The sequence below is a fragment of the Gymnogyps californianus genome, chromosome 5 (assembly GCF_018139145.2).
Source record: "Gymnogyps californianus isolate 813 chromosome 5, ASM1813914v2, whole genome shotgun sequence".
Classification (NCBI taxonomy): domain Eukaryota; kingdom Metazoa; phylum Chordata; class Aves; order Accipitriformes; family Cathartidae; genus Gymnogyps; species Gymnogyps californianus.
This window is the reverse complement of record NC_059475.1, coordinates 43232751-43256243: the sequence shown is the minus strand read 5'-3', so window position 1 is coordinate 43256243 and position 23493 is coordinate 43232751. Positions and strand designations below refer to the sequence as shown.

Here is a 23493-nt window from a genome sequence, read left to right as displayed (position 1 = left end):
GCCCCGGAGCGGGCGGATCTGGAGGCCGCTGTCCGCCTCTGGAGCGCGGCGCCGGGGCCGGGCTCGGCGGGATGTTCTCCAAGAAGCCGCACGGGGACGTGCGGAAATCCACGCAGAAGGTGCTGGACACCCGCAAGGACCCGCTCACCCGCCTCAAGCACCTGCGCGTCCTCATCGGTGAGGCGGCCGAGAGGGAGGGAGCGGGTCAGTGGGGGGCTATGGCCCTGAGGGCCGTGGGGCCGCCGGCCCAGAGTCCTGGCGTAGGAAGGAGCGGGAGCTTAGAGGGACCGGCTGGGCGCCGGGCCGGGAGGCGGGCTCGGGGCTCTGCTCCGGCGAGAGACCCCACCCGGCCCAGCCTCGCCTCGGCACGGCGGCCGGAGGGAGGGCCCCGCGCCCGGCATCGCGGGGCCGGCGGCGGCGAGGCTTCAGCTGTGTGCCGGGGGCCGCTGGGCTCGGCGGACGCAGCGGGGGATGCTTCGCTCCCCGCTGTTGTGCTGAGGCACGTACATTTCCACCGCCTTTGAAGGTGGAATTCATTTGGCAACTGTGGACGGAGGCGAAAAGCTGGTGTGCTTCCCCCGTGAATTATTCTCTAGAGCAACATAAATGCTGCGAAGTAGGTACGCTTGCCTAGAAGTGGCTGGTGAGCGCTAATGGTGCCTGTGACTCCCTAATCCATTTCCCCTAAATGCTTACAGTAACAGCTTATGTTTGTGTATGTTTTCAAGGTAAGAGCTACAATGATAAGTGCTCGCTAGAGTAGATGTAGATGAGCATTCATACAGCTAGTCTGAAAACACTTTTGGTTTGCCAGTTGGCCAAGGAGGGAACATAAGCACTTAAGTGCTGCCACAGTTCCATGTGAACAGCTGTTTAACCTGACCAGTGAGTTAGAAACTGTGATTATATGGAACAACAGCCTAATGAAAAAACAGTGGAAAAAAAACCAGTTAACCATTCCAAAATATCTGTTAATTGCATGTGTTTGTAAAAATCTAAGTCACTGTCATCAAGCTGTCCTTGAAAAAAGAAGTTTGCTCAGGAGCGTCTTTTGGGCCCTTCGGTTCTGTAAATGCATGTGTTGCTTCTGACAGTTTATCAACACATGAGCAGGGCTGGGTCAAGGGCAACTGCATTCCGTATTTAGCACAGAGTACTGAATGGATTATTTTTGGTTCTGCCCACAGTCTGGGGGTATTTAAGTACCTTGTACTTGGCCTCCAAAGCTGGATTCTTTCCTTTCAAAGGAAAACAGTTATTGCTCCCTTTTTTCTTCTGTATTGGTGATTGAAGGGACAGGTGTTCCCGTATGGCAGCATCTGCTGCTGCATGACTTATTTTCTGCAACGTAATAATTATTTAGGCTTTTGAAATGGAGAATAGTTGGGCAGCTAGCTATCTAAGACATTTCAGTAGTCAGGTGTATCCTCTTGCCTCACTCAGAATGTTACCACTCTTCTTAACTAGCTGTGCTAAGCCAGTTGTGGCTTGCTTTATGTTGATTTATATTTATTTTTAGCTACTTCATCAGTTGAAACTTAAGAGGAAGGAGCATTATAAAGAAACTAAGTACCTCTCTGAATTTAGGTTTCCTGGCTAAAGTATGTTGAGTATTTCTAGTTTTACTTTAGTCTGCAAAAGTCTGTGTGATTTTGATCTGATCTGTTCTAGATTTGATACTTCTGTTGCTTGTCTTTTATCTTTAATCTTTACAAGATTTTCCTTCAGCTTTGTTAATACGTGGATGCATTCTGTAAGATGCAATCCATGAGCTCTGTGTCAAGCAGACATTTTTATCTAATCTAAGGTTTCTGCTTACTGGCTGTAGGACAGACTAAATCTGCTGGGGCATGTTTTCGTGTGATGGCCATTCCCCTTTCCCCCCCACACATGCGTATATCTCAGCTGTTGAAGCACAGCTCCCACATATCATTTCTCCAAGTTTGGGAGAATACAGTGTGTGACTGTGTAAGTAGGGAAGGGTGTAACAGTACTCTTCAGCTTGTCTGTCTTGGATGCATCTACAAGATTTTGTCATTATGCAGATATTCTTAGATGCATGAGGTACAAAAACAAGGTCTTTTTTGGGGGCAGGGAGAGCAGGATATTTCTCTACATATTCCTACTGTAGTGCAAGAGAAGTGTATAGCAGATTATTTGAAGTCTGTCTTCTGCTGTGATCACCTCCTTGCCTTATTCCTTAAATTTCTCTGCTCCCTAAACTGGCTTTCAAAGCATAAGCTCTATGCCCTTTCTTCTCCAATTGTTTCTTTGACTAGTCTGCAGGACCAGGTTAAAAAAAAATGTGCCCACATAAGACAGACTGCTGCCTGAGGTGGCTTCGCATGCGGGCACCATCCTGCAGCTTGAGCAGCGTAGTGCTGCATTTTCCTGTTTATCTTTTTTCTTTGGTGACAACTCCCGCAGCATAATAATAAGCATGTTTCCCTGTGCTCAGGGGAGCCAAGCTAGCTATTGCCAACAGGCTATCCAAGGGGAGAAGGGAGGGAATCTCAGTTCAGCTCTGTTCAGTGTCTTTATGAATGAAAAATTATTTGTCTGGTATATTGCTCTTAGCCTTTGCATATTGGAGACTAAAAGACTATCCAGAAGAGAATTCTCTGCTGTTTCACATCCAGGAGAAGGAGAGAATTTTCTCTTGTTCTTAAACTTAAAATCCTTTCATTAGGCCTGCAAGGTGTATTGGACCAGAGTTAATTTTTTTTGCTGTACTTTTTAGTCTTTGGTTCAGCAACGATAAACTGAAGCATGGCCTTGGATTCATGGTTAAGACTTGAGGGGAGGAAAGGGAGTACTGGTTTGTTTTTTCCTCTATTTTATCAAGGCATCCAAAGCAGCAGTTCTCCAGTAAGCTAAAACAATGGAATAGTCACGAGAAGAGGCAGAATGCTTGTGAATTATAGACTGTTGGTTGTCTATTAGCCAAAGAGGAGAAATCTAAAAAATTTCATTATGGTAAAAGATTGACAGTTGGATCCTGCAAGGCAATGGTGCAAGTCAGGCATCATCTAAAAATATTTAAGATAGTATAATGTGGTTGTTAGTAAAGACCAGAAGAGACTGAACAATTTCAGAGAACCTCATGTGAAGCTAAGTGAGTAGATAGCACAAAAGCAAGTGACACTTATTTTTAACAAATTAAAAGTAGTGTACTTTAGATGGAATTATGTAAATGCCTTTTACAAGATAACTTAGAATGCAGTGAGTTGTATCATTTCAGGAAAAAGTATCTTGTCATTGATGACAACTCAGTTTAAATTTAGTAAAGCATACAAATTAGTCTGCATAAGGAATATAGAAAATTTTGTGTCTTCATAAAACAGTGGTGTACCATTACACCGAACATCATTGCAGCTTCAGTAGCCTTATTGCTATAGTCAGTGTATAGAAGATTTAGAGATGGGAATGACTCAGTTGAGAGTAAAGCTTTAGTGTGGAAAGACATTGAAAGCTTTGAAATCCCTTTCTGTAGGGGCAGATAGTGAAAATAAGTAAACATATATGAAAAAGACTAGGAAATAAAGTCTATTAAGGCCTACCAAATTTGAAGTTACAGTAAAAGATTTTTGGCTTGGGAAGCTCCTGAGTGCTAGACTAACTATCAGTTATAGGCCTACAGGGGGAAATGCATTTGTATTTTTTCTGCTGAAACTTTTGTAGATAACTGCTCTTTGCCACTTCACTCCAGTGTCCTGTCTCTGGCTGGTTCTCTGCTCTGCTTCAGTATGGCTCTATTCAGCCTTTTTTGTAATTCAGGAACCAAGGAAAATTCAGTGAAATTCAGGTGACTAATTCAGGATTGATTAAATTATTTGTTAAAATAAATACAATACATGACCAATTTGTGCGTGTCACAGGCATAACATTTCTTAATAGAGGTTAAAGCCTTTAGGAGACCTCCAAGTAGTTATAAATATTATTATCGCTAAGAAAAATTGGAAAGAAATTGAAGTCTCATATTCTGGGACATAACAGTCTGTGAGTGAAGGTTAATCTGCTTTTCATTGTTTTCCTGCTGCAGTATTTTTCTTGAAACAGCTGGAACTATCTGGTTTAAGAGATTTGATTCTTTTGAGGTGTATTAGTTTCTTCCCGTAGGGAAGTGTTCACACACACCCCCCCCTTCCCCCCCCCCCCCCCCCCCCCCCCCCCCCCCCCCCCCCCCCCCCCCATCTTAGTTCTAGGAAGTACTTTTAAGTCTCATACAGTTCCCTAATGCTATCTTGGTTCATATGTGACTCTTTATCAAACTATTCTTCTGTCTTGTTTCTATACGCTGGAAAGGCTGTAACAGTTTTGTTTACTGTGAGCTACTGCGGTGATTAGAGCATAGCAACCTTGAGTGCAACGTCAAATGGGATTCCCTTGTGGTCTGTATGGCAGTGGCTCAGCCTTGTCAGAAGCGAGGCCCTGCTCTAAGGAAGGCTGCCAGCTGCAGCTAGTGCAGGTGTAATCACTGAGACTTTTCTAGCAGATGGAAATGGAGGCACATAGTGTACCTTATGGAATTAGGTATTGCCTGCAGAACGACGCCTGTGATTTTCCAGAAAAAATACATTTTTTTAGCAGTCCCCAGTGGATTAGCAGCTAATTGCAATTTTTGGGATTGTTAAGAGGAAATAACATGGAAATAATATTGCATTGTTCTTAATGTCAGCGTTGCACTGTTTAATCAGACTTCAACATCAAACTAGAATTCTACAGGTATAAAATGGTAGTTCATAAACATTTGTTCTAGTAATCCTTCAAGCATCAAATCATGCTTGATTTGTCCTTTTGTTAAAACAGTGCTCTGAGAACTCTGTAAATAATTAAGGCAGCTAGATATGGGACCCTTTCATAACGTCATACCTTAACAATATTGACTTCTTGTTTTGTTCTAGTTTTGATACCAAATATATTGCTGCTACCTGTTGAACTTGTAGTTTCGGTCAAAATTTGTAAATATAGGTACTTAAAAAAAAAAGCTAAACCCCCTAAATATTTAATGATTTCTATGTAATCTTACTATGTGCAAGCAAGTCAAATGCATATACTTGGTTTAAGATTTACTTTTAGGGCTGAATTCTTAAGAGAATCTTTTTCTTTTTCCTTCTTCATTTTTTTGTAGAGTAGGAGTTACAGGCCTGTAATCTGTTAATCCAGAGTAAAGGGAAAAGGAATATATTATTTCTCATAAATTATTTTATTTGCATCTGATATCTTAAAAATACATTGCTTATATCTCTGGAACCATGGAGAGAATGGTTGTAAAATGTAATGCTAAGAGAATGGAGTATTTGAAGTGTGGGGTGGTTTTTTATTATTTTGTTTTGTTATTCTTGGTGGTTGGTTAGTGCTTGACATCTCATGTAGGTGATCTCTGAAAGGGAAAAGTCAAGCTATACTGGACAGAATGAAACAGGCTGCATTGGACATCCATTCTGATATATTGTTTAATATTAAACAATATACTTAAACAGAGATTGAATTTGTCTAAAGGGATTTTAATTTAAGAAATCTATTTCACTGGCAGTCAGCCCTAATGCTTCAGCTGGATGGCATTCATTGGTGTTGCACATCATCATCAGCACTTGTTATAATATCACTTATATACTATAATAAATGAAAAATGTTTTATGGTCATAAGTGAGAGGCGAGTGAGAAGCTACAGCAAAACTAGCTGCCTGGAATTTTCTTTGGAGATAACTCTTCCAGAACTTTCTGTGGGTGTGCAAAGCTGTAGTATTTTTTGGCAAGAGTTGTAGATTTTTTTTGTGTGTGTGTCTTTCCTGGTAATTCTAAGTGCAGAGGACATGTCACCACTGTAATTCATGGATTTGGCTGTGGGTTGAGTGCAGTTTAAGAAATTAGACTTGATGTTCTGTCAGTCTTGACTTAACCCTGAACCCATTCTGTTCTGTTTTGGCCAGGAGAAAAGGGGGAAGAATTGCTTTGCTGTAGGATTTTGGCTAATGTTAGACTCGACTTGCAGAGAGCAGCAGTGGCCAGTGCTGCTGGCTTGCAAGGGTAAGGGTTGGAATCGGATCAAAGCCCCAGGCTAGACAAAGGGGCTGCTCTGACCACTTGGATGCGAAGGAAAGGTCTGTGTGGGTTTAGCTTGTGGCAGTTTGGAATGAAAGTAAGTACATTACTACGGAAGTGTTTGAAGTTGCTTAAATAAAAGCTTAAGTTCTGGAACATGCATGAGTTGTTATGGAAGCATTTCTTAAAAGTTTACTAGCATAACTCTTCTGGAGTCTGCAAGCAACCTGAAAGAATTAGCTTGGAGAGCTGTCAGCTGCTTCTGCTCATTCCTATAGAGCACTGGCATTGAAATTCGTAACAGTTTGTATGTAGATGATGTTCATTGGTGCTGTTAACCTGCTTATTCATTCGTGGTTTTTTTTTTTTTCCTTGTACGTTGGTATCTAAAAGATGATGGTGATCAGGAGTTTAGACTTTGATGCAAAATAGAAGTCCATTAAGAGATTTCTTGAAGTATGTTCCTTTTTTCAGTACCAAAAACCTCAAGAATATTTTCTTTGACAAAATTACCTTTTAAAAAAAATTGAATTGTTTTTGTTAAATAGCTGTTAGTGATCTGAAACAGTAAGGGCTAATGTGAAGCCCTTGTTTAATAGCTTTGCATTTGTAGCTTACTACAGAAATGTTGTGGTTATTATCAGGTCTCTCTCACTTTGACAGTCTGTTAACTATGCCAGAGCCACCAGTTAGTTCCGGAGGTTTTCCACTTGACCTTTGTAAATAACATGATTTTCTATTCGAGAGACTCTGTATGTAACTGAACCTCTGTACTGTTTTGCTGTAAAGCAGCCATTACATTTTTCAGCTTGGAGAATTAAGAATGAGTAAGTTCTATTGGCCATTTTGATTGTATGTTAACTGAAATTGAGGACGCTTAGAAACCTCTTGCTTTCTAACGGCACCGGTTTGTTATGAGAATTGTTACTGAACACTTCAGTCTATAGCGGGCCTCTGCTTTACAGAAATAGAAGTCTGGCTGTCTTCCAGGTCATTGTTTGCTGCAGTTGTCACTGGTATTTTATTTTTGGGTAAGGATGAGGGAAAGTGATTTAAAAGCCAATAAGTTTCAGAATGAGACAGGATAATGTTTTCGTTATGCTATGTGCTGTAACAATTTTATGTATAAACATACCATTAAATTCTGAAATGCTTAAAATTGAATGTAAAATTAACCACAACTTGATCTGTAATGAGGTAGACTATTCTGCTAAATGCTATGGTAAATTTCTGCGATGCTTTGTGTGAACTGGTGAATGTTAATGTTCTCTTCAGAAAAGTTAATATATATCTAAGATTGGGGCTGGGGGTGTTGTACTTTTAAGTTCAGTATTTTGATTGTTTGCCTTTAAAGTTCTGTCCTGTGCAGAAAGTACAAGTTTACCTGCTTTATAATATTTTAATTTCATACAGCAGGCAATCATCTGAAATAGTATAGATGCATTTCCCTTGCTAACTCAACTCATTTATAAATATGTAGCAGATATTTACAACAATCCAATGTTGTGGATTAGTTTATAATAATTTGTAGGGTAATATGTAGAAAATAAAATAAACAGGGAAGGCGAATTGCGTATAAGTTAAAGCCCACTGAGATCCCCTTCCTACAGAGGATTGGGGTGTTGTGTGTGTAAACTTGTAAGCTTTGCAGAATCTGGCTCAGGTGATCCCTCACAAGTTTAAATATACAGTAAAAATCTGTGTTGCTTTTTCTGGTTCATGTTTTACATCTGACAAAGTCATTTTTTAAGCTCTGAGGTGATACTCTTGCATTGTAATTCTAAGTATGATATGCTATTCAAATAGTATCCTTCTAATGTGTAGCATTAAAGGGTTACATTTTTATTGAAATACTTTGGGGATGCAAATTATTCCTGGTTAAAAAGGGATGTGCTGATAATTGAACCATAACAAAAGCATTGGAGCAAATGGGTTTACTCTCAGGCAGAGTTCTGTGGCAGAACAAATTTTCTGCAAGAAAATTTTGGCCTAGAATCTTCCCTTCCTAAAATGATCACTGTGGGCACTTAAGTTTTTAATATTTTACTGAGATACTTGAAAAGAATGTAAGCTTTCAGAAAGTTTTGAACAATTAACCTTCAAAAGAGTTGGCCATTTGAAAATATGTGAAAATAAGTTCCTAAAAGTACAGTCACAGGTAAGCACAGAAGTTGGTAGGATAGGTGGAGGTTTTTTTTGGTTTTGTTTTTGTTTTTTCTTTAGTCCTTCTTTGCTACAGCTCCAGTCTATAAGGTGGGGAATAGTAGAACTTCCAAATTTCAGTGGGTTTAATGGAAATAGGAATTCCAGTTGATCTGGTACTTGAATGCTCTTGTAATGAGGGTCATACAAATAGCTTGGATATCTAGTCTTCCATTTTTAGTTTGATTCTCTGTTTCATGCATCAAAATAGAACAGAAATCCATAAGATGAATACAACTTCTAAAACTTAAACCAAAAAAGGTAACTTACCTTCTTAATGCTGAACCTAGAAAAAACTAAAGCTGCTTTTAGGAAAGTTTTATGGGAGGAAGAAAAGGACAGAGAAGCTGTACAGTGTCTCTTTGTGCTTAGATGTAACTTTCTCCTTAAAAAAAACAAAACCAAAAAGCACCACTGAACACACAGAGTTAATGCAGAGGTCAGATTTGTACTGATTTTTAAGTTACAGAAAATTATTAAGGAAAAAACAGCAATCAAAGATCCATGTTTCTTGCTCTTGTGAAGCATGAAGAGAACTGCATTTTCTTGACAAACAGCTCCATAAATGATGCTGGAAATCTGGATTTTAGTGTACTGGAACTATGCTTTGTACAGTAGAAGCTTTAGTTTTTACATTGTTGGAATACAGTAATGCCCCATTTTTCCCTCTCCTGTTCTGAGAAACTTTTCTAACTATTTTATATGGTGACAGATCTATTTCTGAGTCCTTCCCTTCTCCCAATTTGGGCATAAGTACCAAGAACACAAGGAATACATTCGTTTGTGTTAGTTACATGAATGTGTGGTAGGAGAATACAAAGTTCTTTTGTTTAAAAATAAATAAATAAATGCACTGTAAGTTAGGGAAGAAAGCCTGTTTCTGTGTAATCCCACTTCATGTAAAAACAAGGCTATGTCTCCCTTCTTAAAAAGGCAGAAAAGATTAAGTAGCCAAAGCAGACAAGCAACTTCCTGCAAATTCCCAGTTCAAGGCTGTGTGAAAAGGACATACATATGCTCCTCGTAGAGGAAATTATTTTTACCTCTGTATGCAGCATTCATGATACTTTGGGAGAGCATAGAGAAGAGACAATGACCTAGTGTTGGAGAAAAAGAGAGAGAATTAAGATGAGAGAATTGAAGAGCAGTATCTTCAGTTTGTCACAAGGATAAAGGAGAACTGAATGTTTTAGAGACATTTTCATTAGGAAAAATATCAGATCCTTAATTAATGAAGAAAGCTATAACAGCAGCGTATAGCTGGAAGTTTTAATGTTAAAGTAATCAAGGAGAGCAGCAGTCTCTCCATGCATGTATTAGTCATGTGGGTTGTGTTCAGTGTAGAGGTAGCTGTGAAATGGAATGTTGTATGCAGGCAGCCAGAGTAGATGATTTCCAGATCAAACTCTTCCAAGGTCTAAATGTATCTGCTTTTTTTCCCCCTGCCTCCTTCTTGCCATAATTCTTGGTCAGGGCATGCATAATGAGTTCCAAACTTCTTGACCAATGCAAGGTTCCAAATTTCTGGACCAACAGCTTACTGAATCACTGTAGTTGTCCTTTGATGATGAGCAGACGCTCTCTTTTGCGCTAGGTGGCAAACCTATCAGATGCACAAGTGTGTTTTCCCTCCATTAGAAGGAAAGCTGTTTTTCAGCATTAACAGAAATAGTTTGTGGGTTTTTAAAAAAGTATTATTTTCAGGTAATGCCAGGACAAAATTCCCATTAAATAAAATGTTATATTTTTATTTTCTTCCATCTGAAGCAATAGAATTTATTGCAAGAATTCAGTTGTTGTTAACTGTTTGGTTTGAATTCCAAAAACTTGCTTTTGATTATGCTCTCAAGTGTGATCTTAGGAAGAAATCAGGGTGGAATGCATTTGCTAGAAAAGTTGCAAAGTCAAGGAATTTTTTACTTTCATCCTACTCTTCCAAGCTATAACTGTATTCTGAAGGTATGCTTTTAGTGTCAATTGGGTATTAATGGTAACAATATAGGTCTGCCAATGCTCCTCTGAGTCTTTTCTGAGGTGATTGGCACCATATTGTTCTTAAATAAATAAATACAAAATTAAAAAAAAAAAAAAAGACCATCCCCTGAATCCGCCCCCCCAACAGAACACTGGAAAGGCAGAACGCCTTACCACAGCGCCAGCTGTACATATGCAAGTGTCACACGGTAATTATGTGGTAAAATGAGAATCACTGTTCAGCTGGTTATGTAGGCAAGCCTTTAGTTTGTCCCCTGAAGAATCTAGGAATAGGGCCTCCAAAATTTGCAAACTTTTGTGTTAAGACTGAGTCTTTAAAGAATACATTTGGTTTGTTTTTTTTGTTTGTCTGCTTCAGAGTTGACCCATGTCTGGGGAAAGAATGAGGGCCTATTTCAGGAAATGAAACATTTAATGTGCCTGCAAAAATGCAGCATTCCTGTGTGTTGATCGGCAGACACCCTGTTTAACTGCTTCCGATCCCTTTAGTATTTGGAACTAGTGTTTTCTGCTCCTTTGAATCAAGTGAACCGTTCCACTGGTTTCTATGTGCAATTCCCATACAGTAGTTACATATATGGACTAAAAGATTATCTTCTGCCACTGTTCTTTCTCCCAAAAGTCTCAATCATTGCTTTCTTTTTCACTTTAATCATCCTGTCTCAAACCCTTTTGATTTGCTTCCTGCTCTATTTTCTTGTCCATAGTCTAGAACTCACTTAGAGTTCTGCCCCATGAGTGGAAGTGGTTATAATGGTTGTGCCTATGCTCTAGTCATAGCTCTGTTTCTTGTGCACTTGCCCTGACCGCCTGAAAATCATGGTCTAGTTTGTTTAAAGTGGAATTGTTTTTTGTTGCCCTTACTTGAATATTTCAGACTCTAAACTCTAGCAGTTCAGCTGCTGATCTGTAAGTAGTGTAGCAGTTTCTGCAAAACTGGATGTTTGGTAATCCTGTAGATGGTCAGGCACATCCTTGCCACTCTGGTCCACTGTATATTGCTAGCTAAACTGCTTTGCTTTAAGAGTTGATCTTAGCTGTTAATACAGCACTGTCTTCTCCAAGAGTGCTCTGGCTCCACTACACTGATTGTGCAAGACGTTGGCAGAATGCTGTGATACTGCAAAAACTGAACATGTATTGAAAACTTTTATAGCAAGATTGTGATAAAATTGAATTGAGAGTCCTCTAGAGCTATAAAATACAACTGAAAATGTGCCATGCTTTTGGCCATCTTTTCAATTGATTGTTTCTGTGCATTATACTCTACCAGTTGTATATCCAGTCATGTGAGATGATAAAGATTGATGTCATTCTAAAAAGGGTTAAAAACCTATGATCCAATAAAGAATTGGAAGGGGAGTTACAAAAGATATATCTACAGTGAGAGATGATGCCTCAGTGTATACAGCTGGTGAAGGGTATAAAGGTTTCATTTGCCTCACCTTTCTTCAGATTTTGGGTGGTTGGTTTTTTTTTTTTCCCCACATCAGTATTCTGCAAGGGGAGAGTTTTGTCTTTTAAAATACTGTCTGCCTGTTCCTCTGTCCTTCCATAGTATTGTTCTGTCCACCTAGTTTCTCTAGTCTTACGTAGTTAAATAACAGGACAAGGGAGTGTCCTTTGGTTCAGAGTGTACTAAGGCTTGAAAGAATTGATTGTTTAAAATGATCAATTTAAAATTAATCTAGATAAATCATCATGTATTTCTTTAACTGAGGATCTGCACAAAACCATCTAGGGGGTTGTGGGAAGAGAGTCTGGAAACCTTCATGGGGTACACAAGAAAGCACATCCCTCTACACTCACAATGATGTTTCCACCTCAGGGTACCCCTGAGGACCCAGCTTCTGATCTCCTGAGAGCACACAGTCAAAGGAATAGGGAGGACTGGGCCAGACTGGAAAGGAGAGTGCATATTGGAGCTTGGAGGGAGTAAGGAGGCAGCAGTGGGAATCCAGTGCTGCTATTTGCTTCCTCCCAACCTGTTTCTCTACAGAGCAGAGGTGGTCCTCACTTATCATCCTTCTCCTGCTTTCTTAAGTAAGCTTAGTTGTGTCTAGTAATTACAGCTGGGGACAGTGATGGTCTTTCTGTTGTAGAGTTTGGGCAGCGTCATTAGCTTTATTTCTATTAAATTAGCAATTAAAACAATTCATCTGTACAGTGCTAGCCCTGATGGTATTCTGGTTCATGACTGGGGTTTGCAGGCATTACTGTCATGCAAACAATGACTGTGCAAGAAGACACTGCTTCCTGTTTTAAAATTCATTAGGTGCTTATGGCATGCCATATTGAATTTCATTAGCTTCACTTTGAAAGAATGAAAACTTCAAGAACTTCTTTACCAATAATATTTTTTCTCTTAACTATCTTCAGTTCTTACTACTGGGTAATGGTATGCAGTGGTTGACTCTGAATATTTGAAAGAAATAAAAACAATGTTCTGTTCTATTTTTCAGAGAATGCAGAATCAATTGATCTCAAACAGTTTTTCGACCTACATTTTTCACATATATATTATGTGTTCTTTGAAAACTTTGTGACTATTGAAGTAGGTCTTAAACAAAAAGGTAAGTATTTCAAATAGAACACTTTTTGTCTTGGTACTTGTGTTTTTGTTATAAAATAAAGCAGGGTGTTACAAATAAAGCCACGTGTCTTTGGTCACAGATGGCAACATTAGCTCTGCAGAAATATGTGTAAGCACTAACTTTGCAAATAAAGGCAGAGCAATTAGAGGTGCATGCAATGGAGGTGAGCAAGGAGCGTTTATTCTCTGATGACTGGTTTTGCCCTCTTGCAAAGTGAGGATTCTTAAGGTGTTATACTTTTTGTGTTCTGCAGAATTATTCTAAGTTTTGTTTAACAAGATATTGTGTAACTTAATCTGTACCAGCTGTTGATGCCATAATAGAAAGTTATAGAAACCGTAACTGTTATAAACCATAACTATGAAATATACTTTTTTTATTTGCAGAAGAATTCAAAATTATGGTTGTAGAAACAAATGTTTTTGTTTTACACATCTAAGGATCTTTGTCAGTGTTCTTTACATTTTGTTTTGATAATGAAAGTGTATCTTCTATTTATTTTTAATTGCATCTAGGTCACAAGTCTCAGAGAGAAGAATTAGATTCTATTCTTTTTATTTTTGAGGTAAGATAACTTGACTATTACTGTATGAGTTTTTTGCTTTGAATTAAGTCCTGTTAAATAAAAACAGTACAGCTATTCTACGGTTGCGTGGAAATACTCTTTACATTTAACTGCATTCCTTTTTCCTTTTGCTTAGAGTTGAATATATGTACTTTGTGTGAGAAGAAAAATAATTTGACTTGCAGTTTTGCAGGAAGATGTCTTAACTGGAAAAAGATGTTTTCTACGTCTGCAGATAGTTCATTACTTTTTGGTGGTGGGGTTCCCCCCCCTTCCAATGTATTATACACTTGGAAATTCTTATAAAGGTGATCTCTGATTAGTCATGATCTTTTTGATCTTTTGATTGCATGTTAACTCTGATTTTACTCGTAATAGATTACTACTGCAGAATTAGTTTTTATAGATCCCTTTCATTTTTTAAAAGATTTATTTTTTGAAAATAGCATTTCCCAATATCCTTACCAAGAGCATATCTTGACTTAATTAAGATGAATTAGAAACTAATTTAATGAAATTGGAACATTTCTGAGCAGAGACTATAATTTAGAAATAGCTTAGAATGTCAAGTTTTTGTCTTTTGTTTTTCATGGAGGCTTCTAGTTATAGAACGAGGATTGTGGTTTTTAAAAATACTTAAAATTAAAAGCTGATGAATGGTTATCACACGGTTGAATACAAATTCAAGATTTTTTTTTTTTTTTTTTTTTCCAGTAAGGTACATTGGTGCTTAAAACTGTAGGGTTACCTGTTACGAGGAGAGTGAATCGGAAGAGAGCTAGTTCATTTGGTCACTAGTTCCTGTATAAAGGGATATTAGGTGACCTGTGCTTTGGAAGCAGTTGCACAGGCTGCTGGAGGGCCACAGCCAGGAATTCATTTGGGAAATCAGGTTATGTACAAGTTGCTAATGCCTCTAGCATAAACATTGAAGTGCTACATAATAGATTTTTTAACTGCCTCTGTCACTAACTGTGCTCTGTTTCTTACCATCTGAAGGTGATCATCCTCCAGTCTAGCTGGAGAGGTTTTAGACCATTATTGCCACAGGTCTTTTCTTCACTGTTGTGCTGTAGCTCATTACCCCTCTGTTGAGAAGGCTGAAGCAAATGTTTGCTTGTGCCACAGAGGCAAGCTGACAGCTGAACATCCTAGCTTAAGCTACTATAAAGGTGGAACAACCTAATACAACCTGTTGTGAACCAGAGCAACTGAGACAGATACTCATCCCATTCCACTCCCTATGCTATAAGCAGCAATATCCAGCAGAGAGGCAGTGGAGCCAGAGAAACTGCAATAACATCTGAACCCTTCAATGCAGGACTTGCCAGACAGTCTGTCAGAGCCTTTGGGCTACTTAGCTTTAGGGATGGGATTATCTTGAAAGGACAGTAATGCTTCCAAGGAAAGCAGTGTGGAAGTTTTCTAAGATAACCCTTCAGCTTCTGATCTGTGGCTTTTGTGAAACTGCTCTTTGGTCTTCCAAGAGCGATGTCTGCAACGTAGATCCTTGGGTTCTGTGTTTTGTAGAAAATTTTGCAACTCCTTCCAGAAAGGATTCATCAGCGATGGCAATTTCATAGTATTGGTAAGTTGATTTTCTTTCTTTCTTTCTTTTTTTTTTTTAATCTTATTTTTTATTAGTAGCTATTAGTGGTTTGTGCTACTCATTTCCTTAGCTTTTAAGTGGCATAACAGGGATTATGGTCTTGAAACTCTTGTGAGCTAGGGGAAGGGAGAAAAAAAAAAGAAAACAAACAAAAAGCCCTACCAATGTAATGAATGCTTTTCTAGATAGAATTAAATCTGGAAAGAGAATAGTGGCTGAGAAAGAACAAGGGCAGGTGGAAAGTTGCTTTGTAATTTTTTTTTTTCTAATTTTTTTCTACTTAGTAATAAATTTCAAAATTGGGGTGAGGTCTGTATTTGTAAATGGGGAATGCTGATATTATACACATTAATAACTTGAGAATAATTTACTTTTAATGTACACATCCCAAAAAGTCCTTGGGGAAAGATGTTATAGGTTATGAGGAAGCTATGAAAGGTGATCTTTTGTTTTCCTTCTGGCATTGAGAGAGTTGCCTGAGGATATCAAGTTCACCAAGATTAAACTGGAGATTGCCAAGGACTTGTTTAAAAGCTACTATCAAGTCTGACCGAGAACTCTGACATCTTACTTAATAAAGAAAGAACAAACAAATTTTTTTTTTTTTCCCCCCCTCCTTCTTTTTAGGGTTGATTTTAAAGAAGCTTCTTCACACTGGAAATTCGTTAAAGGTATTGGAAAAAGTTGCATACTACTTTTGTCTAAAACACTTAAAAATACAAATAAGAACATAAGAGCGAATTTTTGTGGTAAAAGCACAGGAATGAGAACCAGATCATGACTTGTGTGTCATGAAAGAATGACTTCAAATCATCAGCTTTACCTCAGTAGAACTATTCACAGTAGTAATGTGTTTATATAGAGTAGCCAAGTTAAGAATGTGTGCAAATGGTTTGAAGGATTTTGCATTAAAGCAGAAGTAAGCCTGAACTGTTCATTGTTAGTGGCAAGGAAACTGGTTTTGGGGCTCACGCTGTCTTGGAAGTGAAAGATTATCTACAGCAAAGAGATCTGTTGGTGGGCAGTGTAATAACAGTTGACCATGGGACAAAAGCCACCCAAGTGTAACATGTAGTTTTGGTACTGCAGCAACCAACCATGCCACTCCTCTGTAAACCAGCTGCAGGCTTGGCTGGTGCTGAAATTCTCCAGTGTGAGAGCCAGGAGAGGACTGCTCTAGGACTCCATCACCTTTCTTGAAGAAGGAATGGAAGAGGGTAGAATGAGTCCTTCTGCTGCAAAAAGCTCACTCTGTTATAATTCACGAGCACGTTTAGAAATTTTATGATGGTCTTTGCATTTTCGGAAAAATTCACATGGCATCTTGCAGTGCTGTAGTCAAGCAAGTGACTAGACACGTGTTGGTTTTCTTCCTCTTCTTTCAAAGAAAACCCTGTGAAAGAGATTCTGTGAGGCAAACAGTAGTGAAGGTGCCAGGGTTGTCCTTGCATTTCAGCAGGAGCAGCAGATGTGCTAGCTTGGCTCTGCTGATTGCTGGTGGTCATACTGTCAGTCTTTTCTTATCTTTTCTACCACTCCCCTTCTCCTTCTCCCTCCAGGACAAATGGAAATACTTTTGTATGTTCTGGGACAAGGTTAACTTGTTCTGTTTTTTTCCTTTAAGATACGGCGAGAGGGTGTACGTCTCTTTCTTTTGTGGCTGCAAGCACTTCAAAATAACTGTAGTAAAGAACAATTATGGATGTTTTCTTGCTTGATTCCTGGATTTTCATCACCACAGTCTGAATATGGCCCCCGAACACTAGATAATCTCATTAACCCTCCACTTAATGTTCAAGAAAGTAAGTGATTTGGTAAAATTACTCAATTCTGTACATAATGCGCAGCACAGAAAAGGCAAGTTGAAGTAACAAAGAACTAACGTAGGTATGTACGGGAGATTATGGAGCTGTTAATGAGTTTCTTGGCAGTTTATCAGGTGGTCTTCCAATAGTAACTTTGTCTTTTTTTTGTTGTTTTTCAGGGTGAGTTGTTTTTCGTTTGTTCTGTGGGGTTGTGTTTTGTTTTTTGTTTTTTTTTTTTTTTTAAAGTATGGCTACAGTAGCTAAACACATAGCAGGTAAAAACAAACTGATCAGTCTTATGTAATTCTTAAGAAGAATTACAAGCAGATGCTGCATCTACTGCAAACTTGCACAGGTGGATTCTGCTTGTGTTGAACATTTGCACCTGATTTGGCCATACTCTAGGGAGCAAGCTACGCAAAGCAGTTTCTGGTATGGCCTTCAAGAGAATGAGTGGTTGTTAGGGCAATGCATAAAGCCAAATGGTTGATCTTCCTGCTGTGTCTGTGTATGACCAGGCAATTAAAGCTGTGGTATTCTTGTGGCTTTTTGTACTTTCTAGATATTGGGTTTTTTTTAAGTGTGAAGATCATTATCTTGACTCTAATCGATAGAGTGAGTATGATTTTTCTCTTAAGATGATTCTTATGACAGTTTTTCTTTTGACTGTTCACTCTAGCAGTAAGTATCAGATACCGGTTACTTTGGGGAGCCTCTTGCCTCCTAACTAAATTTATTCCTATTAGTAGGATTTTAGGCTCATTTATTAATGAATTGCAATTGGATGGGGTCATAAGTGCAACCTGTGCATTCACATAAATGTGGATAAGAAGCTAACCACTTTTTCCTCTGAACATTAAGTGCTGTTGCCTTTTTTCCACCTCCACCCAATGTTTTAGAGCTGACACAAGCATTGCTTGTAGAAGCAAGCAGTGTCTCCTTGACTGGTAATTAAGTTTACTGAAACTTAGCAGATTAATTTCATGGCAGGATAGCTCTGCAGATAAAAGTTTACTACATACTTTAAGCCCTGTTTTGGAGTTATCTTGTGTTAAATCTCTACAGTGGGAAAGGAGGAACAAATCTAAAAGGGATGTAGGCAGCACAAATGCAGATTGCAAAGAGTGGAATGCAAGCATCTAGCTACAGGAACAAGAGGAAAATAAACTCTGAAGTAGCTTCACTGTAGAGGCAAAGGAAGGATAGAGCTAGTAAAACTTAACACAAATTTAACTGATCAACTGCTAAGTGAAGAAAATCATGAGAGATGTAAATAAAGGTTTGGCATTTGTGCAACACAAATGTTACACTATTGTTTGCATAAATTCCAAAAGAAATGGATTACGCCTTTTGGAAAAATTAGGTCTTGGCAGGTAGATTCCCAAGGTGCATAGGAAGAACTTAGTTATTATCTGCTGTGTTTTTATATATGTAAGAAATTAGTTCTATGGTGGTTTATTAGCTAAAATTTCCTAATTTTCATTATTCTATGGGTAGATTGTTTTGCCTGTAACTGTCTTTGCTTACCCCAGTACATTTCTACTTTCATAACTTAGTAGATATTTATGTGTGAGAAGAAATGGTCTAAACGTTAAATGTACTTCTATTTTTCTTTTAAATAGCTCAAGTGACTATAGAGGAAATCACTCCACTTGTTCCTCCACAATCAGGAGATAAAGGACAAGAAGATTTAACAAGCTATTTCTTAGAAGCACTTTTGAAATACGTAGTAATTCAGGTATGTTCTTTAGTTTTCAAGCAAACAAATAGGAAACAAGTAATATCTGTTTGTCCATTACAAGACGACATTTACTAGTAGCACTGCAAATGTATATAAAAATGTTTTAAACATTCCTCCCCCTTGCCCCTCCCTCAAGCGTCCTTCATAAAAAGCAAATTCTCCTAGAAAACCTTCACTTGTCTTCTGTGTGAAGATTCATAGGTCTGTTACCACAGGGTCTTGCATCAGACTGCAGCATGGAGGAAAAATAAGACTTGTCAGTCAGCTGATTCCAGCTCCCTTCCCATTTTCACCTCCCCCTCCCTGCCCTGTTGCCTTCAACCGGTGGAAGGATCGACTGGGCTTGCTCTTACTATGTGGGTTTTGTGGTAGTCAGGGACTTTGCTTTTCAAACTAAGGGGAAACTTCTAACTAAAAGCATTGGATTTTTGTGTTAGAGGCTTTTAACGAGTCCCAAACTTTTGGTGGCCCTTTTCCTAGGTTTATAGTCGGGCTAGCTGACAAAACCAAACAGAAAAGGATGTCAGACTCGATGGTTTGTAAGACTGGGACTGCCAGTGTCTGTGCTTAGGGTCATATTTTTCCTCCAGCTATCTTTCTGGAATTTCTACTGTTACAGTAGATTAACCATACAGCCTCTCCATTCTTTAATGGAAACACTGAGCTACTGGAAAGCCCTGGTTAGTAGAAATGCTCCAGGGTGTTTAGGGCATGACACAGAGTTTATGGCTTTCTAACAAGAGCTTATGTGGGTTTTTTTGTTTGGTGGTTTGGTTTTTTTTTTTCCTGATCAACAAGATATTTACTAGCCAGATCTGGCAAGGATGATGCCATGACTCGTGTTGGTATCTTAACTGTACTTTCTGGGACTTTAGTTTTAGGAGACTTGTAAGCTCAGGCGTAATACAATACACTGCACAGAGAAAATTTGGGATTACTGCTACAGCTGAGCAAGTGAACCTCTTCAAAAGAGAAGCAATGGGAAACAGTACATATTCGGAATACTTCAGATCTGACAAAGCTTATGAGTTAGGTTCTGCTTGAAAGTAGCTGCACTGCTGAGATCACACTCGCTTAGTGGCATTGCTATGTGAACACCAGGTAATAAGACCTTGCAGATCCCAAGCTACCTAAAAGGCAGATTATGGAGCTGAACTGTGCACAGAAAATAAAGACTTGAATGAGTATCTAGTCATGGTGTGCAACTCAGGCACACGCTATGTCCTTCCCTTCGTACTTTGACACTTCTGTGATCTCAGCCAGTACTTGAAATGCCTAGGACAGGGCATGGCAAGAGCTCCTATCAAAAACTGTGGCCTAGCTATTATATTTTATGTAATTGATTTGCTGGCCAGTTAGCACATGCTGCTTCTGAGCCTGCTCTGCTGTCATATGCCCAGCAAACTGCTTGACTGTGTGACACACCGTAGGTGTTCCAGGGTACTGCCTTCTGGGTCAGACTTGTCCAGCTGAACCCAGTTGGGTATCTGTCCGTAAGTTTTGCTTCACAGTTGTGCTAGAGAAGACAGACAGTGCACAAATATGGCCAATGTTAAACTGAAACATTTCATGGCTTCCCTTTATCTATCTTACTCTGTGAACTTGCAGCACTGGAATAATTTGCAACCTCATTTTGTTGCTACCAGCATCTCCCAGTTTGAATAGAGGTCATCATACTTGTGATTTGTATGGTAAGCTTAATGATGACTGTTCACTTTGAATAAAAAATTACATTCTTGAAGACAGCTGCCCTCTCTAATAAATTGGTAGTATTATATTTAAACTTAGATAAGTCATTGAGACACGTGTCATAGAACTTGTTCACTATGTGAATGCTAAAGTCTTTTGCTGAAGTCTTTTTAGAGGCACTGATAATTTCAAGCTGAATACTTACTTCTTTTATATTAAGTTCTGCTAAAGGACTTTGTGTCACTAATTTCTACATATTAATCACCCATTCTATTGAATTATATTGGGGGGGTGTGATATATATGTATGTATATTCCATTCTAAAGGCCCATTGCCCTGAAAATGGATCATAATAGAACTGTGGGCTTTGAGTAGGGAATAGAGGAGGGGGAAAAAAGCAAAAAAAAAAAAAAAGGGGGGGGGGCAGGGAAGAAAAAGTAATGCTTTCTTTATTTTATTTATGGTAGACTTGGCAGATTACCCAGCTCTGCAGGCAGATGGATTCTGCAGGGCGAAGATGGAAACTGCACATCGGGTTTATTACTAAGGAGAACTTATCATGCATTTCAGTAGGAAAACATTTCATAATGGCGAAGGCTTAGCACTCATGATCCATGAAAGTAGATTTGTGTAATTCAACTTTAAAGTTAAATCTGTCAGCCACAAGCAGCAGAAGATACGTTTCTTTCATATTGCCAACCACACAAATGAATCCAAGTACCTATTATAATGAATATATGGACACTTGTTAGTCAAAATGTGTTAAAAGAAATTGTCAAACAAATGTTCTGAGTAGCATGGGTAATTGTCCTTTTCTTATAAAACATTTTGACATATAAAAACAGTTTTATTAAAAACAATCAATTTGGGTTTACTCCCTGACTTGGTGAGATGACCATAAAAGGAGATGTATTTCTATTGGTTTCAGTATTTGATGTGTTCAAGTTCAATCTTTCTCTTCTACTTCTAGATGTTTAATTTATCTAACTTCTTTTTTTAAGGTTAAGAGTTTAGAATGGAAGAACAAGGAAAACCAGGAAAAGGGATTTTCATTTTTATTCTCAAATTTTAAGAAATACTACTTACCTTCTATTTTCCCAAACATCTGTAAGGAGACCAGCTTGTATAACCCTATACTTGGTAAGTGTTAATACAGCTGATAAAATCATTACATTTTCTCTAATAAAGAGTAAAGCAAAGCAGTTTTTTGCTTGAGTCATGTTGCCCGTAAAGAACATTCTCCAAAAGTATTTCCTATGAGAGAACATGTTATGGTTCCTGTTCATGGTTTTCAATTCTCTGTTTGTGGAGGCACCTGACCTTTTCATTAGAGTCAATCTTGCTATATTAACCTGAGTCAGGTAAATTAAATGTTCTTGTAAAACAGTTCTTTAGTGTGATTTCTGTTGATTTAAGCTGTGCTCTGAAGAGAAACTACTGCTGCTGAGATAAAAAGTGTTAGTGTGCTGTTCTTTGGGGGATGTTGGCTTTATCTGTACAGAATCATAGTGTTTGGATCATACGGTGCTTGCTCATAGTTCAGACAGGGCAAAGTTAGTTATGTTTTTGTGTCAACTGTATTTTGTCAAGAGCTTGCAGTAGGAAGAGGAAGCTAGGGTTTAACACAATCTTTAAAGCTGATGGTGCTAGAATATATCTTTCCATATAGAGAGCAGAATTTTTGCTGTTTGCTAAGCAAACCTAACTAGAGCTTTGCTCAGAGGTTTTTAGCCCATTCTAAACTAGAACACTGCAAATCTTGATTTTGCTAGCTCAGGTTTGCATGCACCCATGCACATGTTGGTTGTAAGCCAACAGAGTTCAAGATTCTTGTTTGCAAAGCAATACCATGTACACAGGCTTTAAGGTGCCATTTCATTACTTGAATAATATGGACACCTCACTGCTCCTCTTACCTGTTGATGCAGCATCTCACAAGGATTAGTAGTGATCTCCAGACACAATTTCATATTCTAAAATCAAACTGTCAGGGAAGTTTGTTGAAAAGGTCTTAGTTTTTGCCAGTCCACATACATGTATTTGGATTGTGGCTTTCTTCAGAGATGGATGTTTCAAAACAATGTTCTCCTGGGAAAGACAAACAGTGGACCTTCTCATCTAGGGGAGAAGAAACAGTATAAATCCAGCCATAAGCAACAGTAGAACAAGAGTTGTATGAAGATACTGAAGAGGTTCAGTGATAAAATAGCTACAAAAGGGATGGTAAGCAATGCTGGGAAAGCAAACCTGCTTGACATCCTCAAACAAGAAATGTGGAAACAATATTTTCTCTTTCTATGAGGATCTTGATTGAGTCTTCCATAGAAGTGTTACTGTAGTCCTCTTTTTTTCTGTGAACTGTAAACAAGAAACTTCCAAGGCCTTAGTGAAAAAGAGGACAATGGGGAACAAGAAAAAGAAGAAATGGGCACAGATCTCCAAAACTACTGTCAGTGCCTTAAACTGTGCAAAGTTAGCAACAACGATGAGGATTTTGAGAAGAATACAGTAATGAAAGCAATAGAAACACTGGTAAGTAGAATAGTCTTTTCTCCTCTAAGAAGTTCTCCTCTGGCATGTGTCTTCCCACCCTATTTGAAAACAATCTTGTGCCTGTTCTGAACAAAGTTGACAGCATTTAGGCAGAAAACAGGGCAATTTTGGGTATGGAGCCTGCTACTACAAGCAGTTCTTATGCTACTGATGTAACGTTTAATTTAGAAGTCATGAGGTACAAATCAAAACAGTAGTTTAGTAAGCAAGCATTGATACAGGGCTTTACTGGAGATAGTATATTGGATTGAGATTTTTTTTTTTTTTCTTCTTTCTGTTAAGGCAGATTTTCAGATAAGTGTATTGGTTACAGTAACAAGCACTGAGCATTCCAGTTACAAGAAGCTAGTATTGTGCCTCCTCCAAATTCTGGCTTGAGTATTACAGGCTTAGAAGAGCAATACAGGCTTAGAAGAGCCCATGAGATTAGTTTTGTTTTGTTTTGAATGTCTTGTAACATCTGTTTAGATTCTGTAGGATAGTCTTTAGAAACTGTTCAGTAAGAACTACAGATATGGCAGTAAGATTCCAGGGGCATTGTTTCTTCCATCACAGCAATGTGCCTTTCTGTGCCATTTCCAAGCCATTTAGATGGGCTCCTTCATTTACAGGGAGACAAAAAACTGGGCTGTCCTACAGCTCTCTGAAGCTCTTCACTCCTTCTGAACCCTTTATTGCCTTAAAAAGTAGGTGTG

At 38.6% G+C, this 23493-nt stretch overlaps 1 protein-coding gene across 5 annotated transcripts in view; it reads left to right on the top strand.

The window, feature by feature from the left end:
* The window catches only part of RALGAPA1 (Ral GTPase activating protein catalytic subunit alpha 1), a 136781-nt gene continuing 113288 nt past the window's right edge, over positions 1–23493 (top strand). For all 5 annotated transcript variants that reach the window (XM_050898468.1, XM_050898469.1, XM_050898465.1 and 2 more), the window contains exons 1-8: positions 1–177; positions 12705–12815; positions 13352–13401; positions 14932–14989; positions 15638–15681; positions 16635–16812; positions 18438–18553; positions 21247–21385. In XM_050898468.1, coding sequence (XP_050754425.1) covers positions 72–177; positions 12705–12815; positions 13352–13401; positions 14932–14989; positions 15638–15681; positions 16635–16812; positions 18438–18553; positions 21247–21385 — 802 coding nt within the window. In that variant the 5' untranslated portion in view covers positions 1–71. The remainder of the gene's footprint in view (positions 178–12704; positions 12816–13351; positions 13402–14931; positions 14990–15637; positions 15682–16634; positions 16813–18437; positions 18554–21246; positions 21386–23493) is intronic.